Source organism: Enhydra lutris, unplaced genomic scaffold (genome assembly GCF_002288905.1).
Source record: "Enhydra lutris kenyoni isolate GAN:26980312 unplaced genomic scaffold, ASM228890v2 scaffoldscaffold2, whole genome shotgun sequence".
Lineage (NCBI taxonomy): Eukaryota > Metazoa > Chordata > Mammalia > Carnivora > Mustelidae > Enhydra > Enhydra lutris.
Genome location: NW_019154086.1, coordinates 18,649,433 through 18,662,127, shown reverse-complemented (window position 1 = coordinate 18,662,127; position 12,695 = coordinate 18,649,433). Strand labels below are relative to the sequence as shown.

At 42.2% G+C, this 12,695-nt stretch overlaps 1 protein-coding gene across 1 annotated transcript in view; it reads left to right on the top strand.

Moving 5' to 3' along the window:
* The window catches only part of LOC111150836 (fibronectin type III domain containing 3B), a 343,921-nt gene that overhangs the window by 101,002 nt on the left and 230,224 nt on the right, over positions 1-12,695 (top strand). The window contains exon 3 of the mRNA XM_022508466.1: positions 1,340-1,415. Coding sequence (XP_022364174.1) covers positions 1,340-1,415 — 76 coding nt within the window. The remainder of the gene's footprint in view (positions 1-1,339; positions 1,416-12,695) is intronic.

Genomic DNA, 12,695 nt, shown 5'->3' with positions numbered 1-12,695 from the left:
GATGTACAGATGTGTGCGAGGGCGCACACACCTGTGTTACGACACACGGTGGGAAGCCTGTCCTGTCCTGAAAAGCTGATGCCACTTTTTAGGCTGACAGGAATGAATAGGCATGAGTCACTCATCAGGGAAGGAGTGAGGTGGGTGGCAGGCAGAGATGAAGAAGGACAGGGAACCGTACGCCTGATGGTTTCGACGCAGGGAGGGACAAGGCTTGCTCCGAGAACCCTGAGATGAATGTGACACCGACCTCTGTCCAGTTTCCAGAAATGGACAGTCATTAGTTTCGTAGTGTCAACCTTGCCCATGGTGTGATATTTCACCTCAGTTTTTAAGCTTAGATTATGTCCTTTGGTTTGTATTTAGATGTAAATCCAGTGATTTTTTTTTCCCCCCCATTGTTACCTGAAGAACTAGATGAGATCTAAAACTGAGGCTCTTGGAAGAACATACTTTGCCATGGCTCTGCATGGTCTAGCCTTGAAAGTTGCCTACTTAGATTAAATATTAGGGGCGCCTGGGTGGCTCAGTCAGTTGAGTGTCTGACTCTTGGTTTTTGGCTCAGGTTGTGATCTCAGGGCTTGTGGGATTGAGCCCCTGTGGAGCTCTTCGTTTCAGCAGGGGAGTCTGCTTAAAGGGTGTCTCCTTCTGCCACTCTCCCACTCTTGGGTGCTCTGGTGTGCGCATGCTCTCTCTCTCTCTCTCTCTCTCAAATAAGTAAATAAACTTTTTAAAATAAATATTAATGTTCACTGACATTTAGATAACAGATTAAAAAATTTGAGTGTTTGAGACCTATTTATAATATTATTATTCATTTATTTTATAGTGTGTACTACTAATTCCAGAACTTACACAGATACTTTATTTTCTGAACATTTTTCTTACAAATTGCCGCCTTTTGTTACACAGTGGACTCCTACAACCCGAATCGGTAATGGACACTTAGGAAGAATGTGTGCTGCAGTGTTTGCCCAGAGCCACGTTTCTCTGTGCCTTTTTTCCCTTATAAGCATAGTATCTGGTCTCGTTTCTTCTTGATTTCTTGTTTCTAAATTAGTGAAAGAAAAAAAGGAATTGTGTGAGAGTAAAAAAAGTTGAGCTTTTTAGGTATGTAACAGCATAACCAATGCAGGAGAATTCACTTAGCTAAATTCAAGTGGGTATACTGACCCCCCTCAACTCTGAACCAGGTCTAAGACCTATCCTAAGTTTTGTGTTGATACAGGGTTCTGTGCCGCACGCGTCCTGTCTAGTGCATAAATTCAGGTAATAAAACTGTGGAAGAGAAGCCCAAGATGCTCTAGTGTTAAATTGAAATTAATGTGTTATTTTACAGGTCATTCTGGTTCAAGTTAATCCAGGTGAGACTTTCACAATAAGAGCAGAGGATGGAACACTTCAGTGCATTCAAGGTAAGGAAATTCTTGTAAGCCTCTAACGAGAGGAGTTTCTCTTTTATTTCTTGTTTTAAGGGAGTAAAGTTGTTCTTTGTGTCTCCATATCACTTATCTTGGATTTTTAAAAACGTTTTACTCTTTCTGTGAAATAGAGTCTCGATGCTAATGTAGGCCTATGATAAATAAAGGGGCAAAGGTAAATACCTCTAGTGTTCTGTTGACTTTTAAGTGAGTGAGTTTAACTTGGGAAGACTTGTAGTATTTTTTAATATATTATGGAATTTGGAAAATGTTGAGATTTTGAAGGACCTCAAATTTTCCATTGAGAACAATAACTTTTTCAAATTAGTTAAAACTTTCAAATACATAATGTGAGGCCAACAAGAGGATGTTTTTTGAGGTAAGATCTGTAGTAAGTATCTGTTACTTGTTTTACTGATTAACAGATTGCTCCAAAATCTAGAGGCTTAAAACAACATGTATTATCTCAGTTTTTGTGGGTCAGGAATTTAGGTCCAGCTTAGCTGTGTCCCACAGCCCTGGGCCTCTCAAGATACGGAAATCCAGGTGTGGGCTAGAGCTCCCATCCTTGGAAGGCATGTCTGAGGGTCAGTCTGTTTCCAGGCTTGCTTGAGGGGTTGTTGGCAGGGTTTAGGTTTTTGTGGGCTATGGGCAGGTGGCTTCCCTCAGTTCCTTGCTAAGCCTTCTCCGTGAGGCAGCTGGCTTCATCAGAGTAGCAACTAGAGGGCAAGGGGGTGATACCAGGTCCAATCCACTTGAGAAAGGGAATTTGCACAGTGTGGGAACACCAGCAGGCCGGAATCATTGGGGGCCACCTTAAAAAGCTGCCCATCATGGTCCATCCCCTGTCCCTAACAATTCATGGCCCTCCATATACGGAATAGTCCCTCGGAAGTTCTCTAAATGTCTTAACTCCATTATAGCATCAGCTCAGAGTCCAGAATCTTGTCTTCTAAGTAAGTTCCAGCTGTAGGTGACACTTCCTTGGGTGTAATTATTTAAGCGTAGCTCCTAGGGCATTTCAGTTACTTCCTGTTTGTATAATCCAGTGCCGCCTCTCTGTAGTTCACTTTGGAGAGAAATGGCTTAGATACTATGAACCACAGGATGCTCAGTCCAGATACATAGTTAGTCTGAAAACACTGCTGTGTTGGGGGGCGGTGTTTGCAGTAGCTCTTTTTGGCAGTGATTGGGATTATAGGGCAAATAGCAAATTGGCATGTAATGGAATTTAGTACTAGGTTAGTGATTGGCCAAGAATCTGATCAGAGCCCTCATCTTTAATTTCTGGACTTGCTCACCAATGCAGAAATGAATGAAGTGAAATGCCCTTCAGTTTTAGTTTCTCGTAATGAGCTGCATGATAAAAGGTGATTTTTCTACTGCTTTTTTAATAGCAGACCATGCCACTTTGTAGTTTTGCTACTTAATTTTGTTCCTATAGGTACAAAAACTAGGAAAAAAACTTCTACTTCTGGAGAAATGAGAGTGTTTTCAAAGATTCAGGCCCAGCCAGTTTTAATTGCAGATAGATAATCCGAAATGACTTAACCATTTTATTAATGATTTTTACATTTTACTAATGATTTTTGCATTTCTCTGACCATTATGTTCCTGAGATTGATCTTTGGTTTTCTAAGCCATTTAAAAACCGAATCTAGTCTTTGGTGATGAGTCATACAAAGAAACTTAAGGTAAAAGAAAAGAGGAAATAAATATTTTAAGATAGTATGGGATATAAAATCTTTTACCTACTTGTAGTTCTGTAATAAATAGGTATTGTCAACAAATAAAACCTCAAAATCCACTTCGAAAAAGGATCATGCTAGAAAAATTAGATAAAAAGTCATTTCACCTACATAGAATAAACCTGGTATTTTCAGTTCAGTAAGAATGAATTTGAGCTTCTGATCATGGGAACATGGGAGCCCCATGAATTAACTGGCCGGTGGACTGTGTTCCTCTACAACTGAGTGTGTGTAATACTTTCTATTGAAACCATAAAAGCAATGGATTGCTGAGTAGATCTACATATATGAAATCCACTCTTCTACGCCACCTGCTTTTGTTGCATGTGCATGGGTGCGTGTGTGCGTGCGCTCACGTGTGTTCATCAGGTTAGTCTCTCCCCCACTTTGTGTGCGTGTGTGTGTTCATGTCAGTAATTGGTGTATTCTCCAGGAAATGTTGGAAATATTTCACTCTATTCACAATGGAAGCTTTGTATTTTTTCATGATGATACTTTGAGATAAGTGACATTAACACCCCCATCCAGTGATTTCAGAAATGCCTTTGACTAAAGCACAATTGGGGAGCTGTTTATCTTGGGCTTCCTCAGTCTTCCTATCCTTTGTTCTCTTCTGAACACTCATAGACTATGGTTATCTCCATTTGGGGTATGGTGGTACCTGGCCCAATTAATTGAAATGACAGGATTGGGTGCAAGGGACCAGGACAGGGAGCTAATTGGTTTGCTAGGGCTTGGGAAGCCTTGGGACAACAGAATGAATTGTGGGAGCTGGAAGCAACCTGGAGTCCAGACCCATTGACTGTCACCATTGCATAATAGGCAGTCACTGAGTGGTGGCTTCCCCCCAGCCCCCAAGCCTTATTTTGAGTTCCTGTGTAAGTTAGTGAATGCTTCACTCCGGGTGGGTGGAGAATATCATCATAGAATGTGGCACTAGGCAATGTATTTGTAAATTCCAACACAAATTGTAACGTTATTACTCTTTCACTGTCATTAACATCCTTGTTGTTGCCCCGATTTAGCTCTTATGTTATATTCTGTTAATGAGTATGATAGATAAACATGAGGCTGAGGCCTCTGGAAGTTACTTCATACACCTAAATTCCCATAGTTAGAAGAGGCAGAGTTGAGTTTCTATCCCTGGTACGTCTGACTCGAGAACATGAACTCTTTATTGTCTTGCTCTGTGGCTTTACATCAGGGAACTCCTATAGTAGGACTCCATTTCCTTTGGGCATGTGACAGGAGCGAGGTGGGTTCCTGTTCCTGGAATAACAGGATTCTGAGCAGGATACCAGGATGAGTACTCAGATGGCCAAGATCAAGTAGAGATGGTTTTCAGAGGCTGGGTCTTTGGGATAAGACAGATGTACTGTTACCAGAACTAATAGAACACAGTATGACACAGGAGTACTGATTTAGAATTCCTTAAGTTATTTCTGCCCTGAATTAGGAACGGGCCCAGAGTTGGGGTGGGCTGAGCTTCTTGGTGGGGCTTGTGACTCCAGCTGCTGAAGAGGAAGCGTCCAGTGGGAGAGGACTGGTAATGGCGGGGGGGCAGTCTTCTTGCTTACCTTTTAAAAACCTATCAGGAAACCATCTGAAATTGGATCATATTGTAATGGGAACTTGGGAAAGAAGCATTTGCGTTCTAGTAGAGATTAAAGTGAGGAGAATGAAGCTCTAGTTGTGCTCTTTCAACCCCAGCCAGCAGGCAGGGAGGTGGTGGTGGTGGTGGTGGTGGTGGTGGTGGTGGTGGTGGTGGTGGTGGTGGTGGTGGTGGTGGTGGTGGTGGTGGTGGTGTGTGTGTGTGTGTGTGTGTGTGTGTGTGTGTCTGTGTGTGTGTAGGAGTGGTGGTTGGAGGTGGCCTTTCTGGAAATTTTGAAGTCATAACCACCACTTATAGCACTATTGAAACTGGCAGTTTAATAACTTGGCTATTTCAGCACTGATATTTCAGCAGGTTAGGGATTGCTGCTGCGGTGGAGGGCAGGGATTGGGGTAGGGAACCAAGCTGATTGCCAGGCCTTCCTGGAAACTTTGAAATTATACTACTTGAAGTCAACCCTCTTTACTCGTAGTCGAATTTGTCTATAGGACATTCATGATGTGACTGAAAAGACAGCAGAAGCTCACTGTGATGCCATGAAAAGGCAGTTTGGAAATTTAGAGCAAATGAATACAAAGAATATGGTTACTCTGGGGGGGAAAACAAGATTTTGTTTTCATGAGAATGTCCTTGGTGATAATGAAGGAAGAAAAACACAGGAAACCTACAGTATGCTGTGAAAGCAGATTCATTTCTAATGGAACATTTCTCAATATTTTCCATGAAACATGAATCATAGGTCTTGAAAGGGCCCCAAAAGGTCATAGTTTATTCTCACTTGGAGGCAGCACTGTACCTATGGCACCCTAGACAAAAGATTTTTCTTTCCTGGGCCAGATGAAAGTATAAAGAGCCAATTGTTAGGGGGGAAAAAAGAGATCTTAGCAATCAGTATGAATTCTTGACTTTGCTTAAATTCAGGAATTAACAGAGGGCAGCTGCAGGTCTGTCCCATTATTTTCATATCCTTGTTTGGGCTGAGGTGCTGGCAACGCAGTCTTCCTTCCTGTCCACACATGCCATCTTTTTATCTGGGCCATTTCTCTGTTCCCTATAAAATCCTTCAGCCAAAACAAATAGTACACTTCCTTTAGGGCTCCGGATCTGTCTCTCCAGGAGCCCTCCTAGACCACTCCATTCCATCCCGACCTCCGCTTTCCTGGAGGAGCAGGTGGAGATGGCATTGTCCGCAACAGTCTGGTTATCTGTGTGCACTACTCTGGGGCTCTTGAAGTAGACTGTGAACCTAGTTGCGACACAGTATCTTCAACCTGCTCACCAGCCCCACAGCCTCTTAATGATTGCTGATTAGATCCTTGAACGGACCCTGGCATCCCATCAGGTGTGATGATTTTGCTTTTAAATTCTATCATTGTGCTGGGAGCTTTAAAATGTGTAGTTCAGCACTTTTCTCATGGTCTCTCAAGTCTCCTTAGAAGGACTTTCATTTCCCAAAATGTTGGATAATTGAAGCTCATCAGTTTCCTTGAGAGAAACATGTTGAGAATCTAAGGTACTTTCATATTACTTCATATTCCAATATTAAAACTTGCAATTTTTAAAAAAAGATTTTATTTGAGAGCGAGAAATGGAGGGGGAGTGGGAGAGGAAGAAGTGGACGACCCCCCCATTTCAACCTGCCCCGGCTGAGCATGGGGCCCAACATGGGACTCAATCCTAGGACTCCAGGATCATGACCTGAGCCAAAGGCAGACCCTTAACCAATTGAGCAACCCAGGCACCCCTAAAACTGCAGTTTTCGTGTGTGTGTGTGTGTGTGTGTGTGTGTGTGTGTGTGTGTGTAAATTTGTGTTTTAAGACTTATATACAGACTGTGAGCCTGAAGAAAATAGGTGGATGTCATAGTGATAGAAGAAAAAGATTAAAGTAAAATGCTTGGGAAGCACCATTATTTTAATAAAGAATACTATTTAAAGAAATGTAATGCTGATGTGTTTTGCCCACAAGAAATGGACTCCTTTTGCAGATGTGGTTTACTCTGCTCACTTGCAGTGAGTGGGTTGAGACCTAGAAATGACAGCAGAGCGTGTGGTAGGAGGGGAGCTCGAGGAGATCCCTGCTCCGACCAGGCTGTGGCTTGGCTGCCATGACAGTGGGGCACTTTCCCCTCCCCTCCTTATTCTCTGCAAGCCTTCTTCAGCTCTGTGTTGGATTCTCCTCCTGCCCCACTGGGCGTGGGGACTGTATCATTGAACACCACGCTCTGCTCAGGGACTCTGTGAATGATGCCATGGAGAGTGGTTCCATGTTGCTGAATCTCCTCGTCTGTCCCCCACCCCTGCCCCTCTTTGTGTGATTCAGCACCCAGACTGCCACAGGGACTTAAACATTACTTTTTTTTTTTTTTTTTAATTCCCTCATTTGGTACTTCCCTCATTTGGATTTGTTTGGCACATTAAAACACTGACCTGTCATTCTTGCTTAGAATTTTATGACAGGTCCTGAGGAACGCACATCTCTGGCTTTGTGGAGAAATGACAGGAATGGTGTCAGAGCGAGGGTTTACATCCTGAGGTAGACTATAGTTTCACAAGCAAAGCTTCTATATGGTCTACTCCTTTAAGGCAGACTCTGCATATAAATAAGAAATGCTTGTTTTACTGGCTTAAAACCAAGGAAGAAGACCTGTGGGGAATGAAGCTTGTCTGCTAAGGCTGATTGAACTCTTACCTTGGCTGACATCTGCAAACAAGTGTTCCATCAGAAATATTTGGGTGGTTTGTATGTGAGTGCCTTCCCTTCCTCTGCATCTTCACAAGCCTTTATATTACATTGTTGAGTATATTTGTAGAATGTGTTTTAAGTGGAAATATTTTTTTCTTTTTACAAGACTAAGAATTTTGAGAAACTGCCTTGAAAATTCACTTCTTTTGCAGTGGAGGAGGAGGGCAGTTTGTGACTGATTGCTAATCTGAGATGTTATCCTGAAGAGTTGGGGCTCCCTTGAAAATCTTTTAGAATTGCCCAGGCTAGCTCCAGTATCCTATCTTTCTGATTGCTCCAAAACTGTATTTGGGGAGAGTTCCTTCACAGTCCTCCAGTGAGGTTCTAAGCAGGGAGGGTCTGAGTTTCTAGGAAAACTTTGAAGTACTCCATTAATTTGGGTTCATCTTACGGCTCTTAAATGGTAGGACAAAGCAGTCTTTTGCCTGGTGTTTGTGTGTAATATTGGGTCTCAGTGTTTTGGAGTATACCTGATCGCTGAAATGTTTGAGAGGTTTATTTTGAACGTGACGATTTGGCTTTTCTGTCACACATAGACATGTGCAGCAGTTACTTGCAAGCAGGCGTTCTCTATTTGCAAGCGGGCATTCTCAGGGTGGACCTAAGAGGCCTCTTTCAGACCCAAGCTTGTTGCTGAGCAAATAGAAGTTGACCAGTAGCGTGGTCCCCACAAGGGCTGGTAAGTACTGGTGGGCCTGGAGCAAAGTCCAGTTTCTGGAAGGGATGGGAGGAAGGTCTGTGATGGTACTTGCAGCTGTCACCACGCTGGGACTGAGTCATGTCATGAGACTGGGTTACATCAGTGTCAAATTATGTTGCTTCCCGGGAGGTGTAAAGTCCCTGTCAAGGGAGGTACCCAGTGTGTCTGCTGCTTTCTGTCCTTCTCCTTCTGCCCTTGCCAGTTATCTTGATGGTTTATTGCTGTTCTTGCCTTTGCATAATTAAGACAGATAAAACCTCACCCAATATTACGTTGTCAGACGTTGGCCTTTTTCTCCATGTAAAGTTCTAGTGATTTGATCTGTTAGAAGTTGTACAGATGATGTTTTCAAAGTCAGTGCTATATGGTATGATCCCTGGCTGTCCACTAGCTAATGCTTAACCTCTCAGCCTCCCTCTTCTTTCCTAAGGTGGGGATAACGCTAATACGTATCCATTGGAAGAGCCTTTGTCATCACCATTATCTAGTAATGGATGCAGCTTTACTGATTATTTTTGTTCTAAGGAGATGTCACAATAAATCGTGGGCTATGATGTGATTATCCTGCTCATGGAAATCTGTAGAAGGTCTGGCCTCCGTTTTACTGCCTGCGTATACTAGGCTTGCTTTCATGGGGTCTGATGAAGGTTTATGGGAATGTATATATTGTTCAGATGCAAGTTGTGGATAAAACCAGCCCGTTGTTCCATGCATTTAAAGTAAGCTCTATGGTAGCTCAAGCTTTAGTTATTGCTTTCCTTTGGGGTGATAGGTAGTTAACTCTCACAGCAGGCCCGAGGGGCCATATTGAGACAGGCCTACAGAGCAGTTCCTCTGGGTATGCCTTGCTTTTTACATTTCGATTAAATTCCATACTACTTTTTTTTTTTTTTTTTTTAATTTTTTAAGTAGGCTCCACACCCAGTGTGGGGCTTGAACTCAGGACCTTGAGATCAAGAGTCACATGCTCTATCACTGAGCCAGCCAGGGGATCCAAGTTTCATACAGATTTTAATCTGCATTTAGTGCGTCCTGCTCTTTGGCATGACTGAAGGGCTGTAAGGCATATGGGTAAGATCTTGGGGGTTTTGGAGCAAGATTACCTAGTTTAGAACTTCCTTGCATCTTACTTGTATATCATAGAATTAGTTATTTCTCCATACCTCTGTTTCCTTATCTGTAGAATTGGGAATGACGATACTGGTCTTGAAGTGTCACCCCGAGGATTAAATGACATACTGTGTAGAAAGTTTCAGAGTCCTTGTAAACTCCAGTAAATAGGAGCCATTGTAAGGGTAGACATTGAATGACTCTTCATTTTGGTTACCTGTCATTTTTAAAGTATTCCAGGAGAGCCTACGTGAACTTGTGGGATTGGTTAGAATTTTCTCTTAGATGTCTTGGGGCACCCGGGTAGCTCAGTCGTTAAGATGTCTTCACATTCTTGTTGTAATGCTTCAAAAGAACACATTTCAAAAATTAGGTGATGGGAATTTAGCTTGTGTGCCCTTTTGCCTTTCAGACTTGAACAAAGGTTAAAATGTTATTTCTGAAGGTACCACTGCTTGGAGTTCCTTAAATGTCTCAGATCTTTGCATGCCTGCTAATTCAGAAGAGTGAACAGTGTCCCATTACCTCACTTGTCTGCCACATTTCATAGCTTGTAGTCTGTGGGGTCTTGCTTTCTTCTTTCTGTATTTTTTACTCTTAGAACTTGAAGTGGAAAACAGCATGTTGGAAGTGTCTTTAAGGAAGACTGTAAAGGGTTCTTTGGAGGGTAGGTTTCTTCAAGGGTGGGGGTCATACCTACTGATCTTTGTATCCCAGAACCTATCCAGCACCTACTGGGCATCCAGTATAAAGGAAAGTCACTAATAAACTGCTAAAAATTCATGTTAAAATGATGAAAAAATTCTGAGTTACTTCACAGAGGTTCTTTTTCCTTTTTGTTTGTTATTGTACTTAATTATGTTTACTCTCAGTTTTTCAAATTAGGATAATGAATGCAGGTAAGAGGGGTTTTTAAAAACATAGCTATTCTGAAGAAGCCCATTATATGGGTTAGGTCTGCTTACCAATAAAAAGCACGAGGGAATGATTATTCTATTCATTCTTCTGATAACTTTTTTCCTTTTGTGAGAAGTAGGCTGGGAACATCTTGGAAAATATTTTTTAAGGCTATTTAATAGTAAAAGATAGACTAACTTTGTCTTTTATGTTACTGGCAAATATTTTTGTGTAGATTACTTATTTATGTTTTATAAATGTTTTTGTGCAGTTAGAAATTATCGCATTTATCTGTAGTAATGAACTCTCAAACTCTGTCAGACCTAGGGATGGATAGAGTACACTCTATGAGACTGAGGGGCACGAGGATAGAGTACACTTTACATTGTAAATTAAATGGAGTAGTTTTTCTCTACCACCAGTGTGATCAAAGTGGCAGGGAGGGAGGTGGTGAGATGGGTGATTGGGAGGGACAGGCAGGAGGCCAGGAGAGTCCAGGTGAGGGCAGTGGAGAGGGCAACGTGTAGAAGTGGGAGCAGAAATCATAGGTGTGTAGAAGATGGTCATGACTTGCTGGCCAAAGGCACATACGTGGAAGAGATGGGGTGAGTGATGGGCTCTAACCGAATTGTACGTTTCTCGAAGATAGGCAGAATCTAGTCTTCCGAAAAGTTTTTGTCCTTTAATAGTGAACATATTGTACTCTCTCCTAATTGGACAAGCCATGGGATGAACAAAAAAGGATTAAAAAGAAGGGCAAACTTGGGGTGCCTGGGTGGCTCAGTGGGTTAAGCCTCTGCCTTCAGCTCAGGTCATGATCCCAGAGTGCTGGGATCGAGCCCTGCATCGGGCTCTCTGCTCGGTGGGGAGCCTGCCTCTCTCTCTCTGCCTGCCTTTCTGCCTACTTGTGATCTCTGTCAAATAAATAAATAAATAAAATCTTTAAGGAAAAAAAGAGGCAAACTTAAAAAAAGGTAAATACTTTTTTCTGCTTATCAACTTGGGCATTGCTTCTCTGAGGCAGTTTTCAATGACTTGGAAGGTGTTTTGCTCACTATTTTTGAGGATGTAAAGGCAGCTGGGTAAAAGGGGAGTAAGTTTTTTCAAGTCTTCAAGTCTTTCTTTGTCTTGAGTTAAAGTGGAAGCATTGCAGACTTTAAATGTGACACTTTTATGGACACTTTATATGTTGCATTATAGAACCAGAATTAACCCCAGTTTTTTTTTTTTTTTAAAGATTTTATTTAATTATTTGTCAGAGAGAGAGAGAGGGAGAGAGAGCAAGCACAGGCAGACAGAATGGCAGGCAGAGGCAGAGGGAGAAGCAGGCTCCCTGATGAGCAAGGAGCCCGATGTGGGACTCGATCCCAGGACGCTGGGATCATGACCTGAGCCGAAGGCAGCTGCTTAACCAACTGAGCCACCCAGGCGTCCCTTAACCCCAGTTTTGTGGTAACTTTCTGGCTGTAGAAGTTTCCACATTTTTACTTAATTTAAAAAGCTTCCAATTATTAACAAATTGTAAGTTCTATTTTAAAAAAAAATTATTTATGAGAGAGAGAGCCTGAGCAGGAGAGGGAGAGAGAGAATCTGCAGCATGCTTCATACCCAGGTTGGGGCCTGGTGCTGCACTCCACCTCCTGTTGAGGTCATGACCTGAACTGAAACTAAGAGCCAGAGGCTTAACCAACTGAGCCACTCAGGCACCCCTGTACTTAAATTGTCTTTGAGTATAAGCATGAAATAATCACAAAATGTTAATAAAATATAGCCCAAGCATGGCATGTTATCCCATAAATTAGAAATCAAGATCTGAGTTAATTCAGTTAATGTAGTCTTTATTTATTTATTTATTTAAGAGAGAGAGAGAGAGAGAGAGAGAGAGAGAGAGAGAGGAGGGAGAGGGAGAAGTAGACTCCCTGCTGAGCAGTGTACCCAGTGCCAGCTCCATTCCAGGACCCCGCGAAATGACCTGATCTGAATGCAGAAGCTTAACTAATTGAGCCATCCAGATGGCCCTGGTTAATTTATTCTTCATGATCAAGACAAGGTTTTATTCTGTGGGTCGAGCATTCACATTTTCAATGACCTAGTTCCTGCATTATATACTTAAGATAACCTCTCTGACATCTCAGAATTTTATTAATATTATTTATTTATTTCAGGATTTTAAAGCTGGTTATATTAACATCATGGTTTGTAAATTTTGCGTATCACATTACCTGGGGCACTTGTAAAAAAAAAAAATACACAGTTGATCCCTTGGCTAATTTTGGGAAATTGTCAGATTGTAGGAGAGTAAAGGCCGGGGGCGTTGGTAGTTAGGGAATGTTTCACAGTTGAGTTGAATATGCAGTGGAGATTGAAAAGCTCTGGTTCCCTTAATTCTCAGGCCAGGCTTTCCCAGGATGTCATGCCGTACCTGCTGCGGAACTGTGTCTGTTCATCAGGCTGGTGTTCTT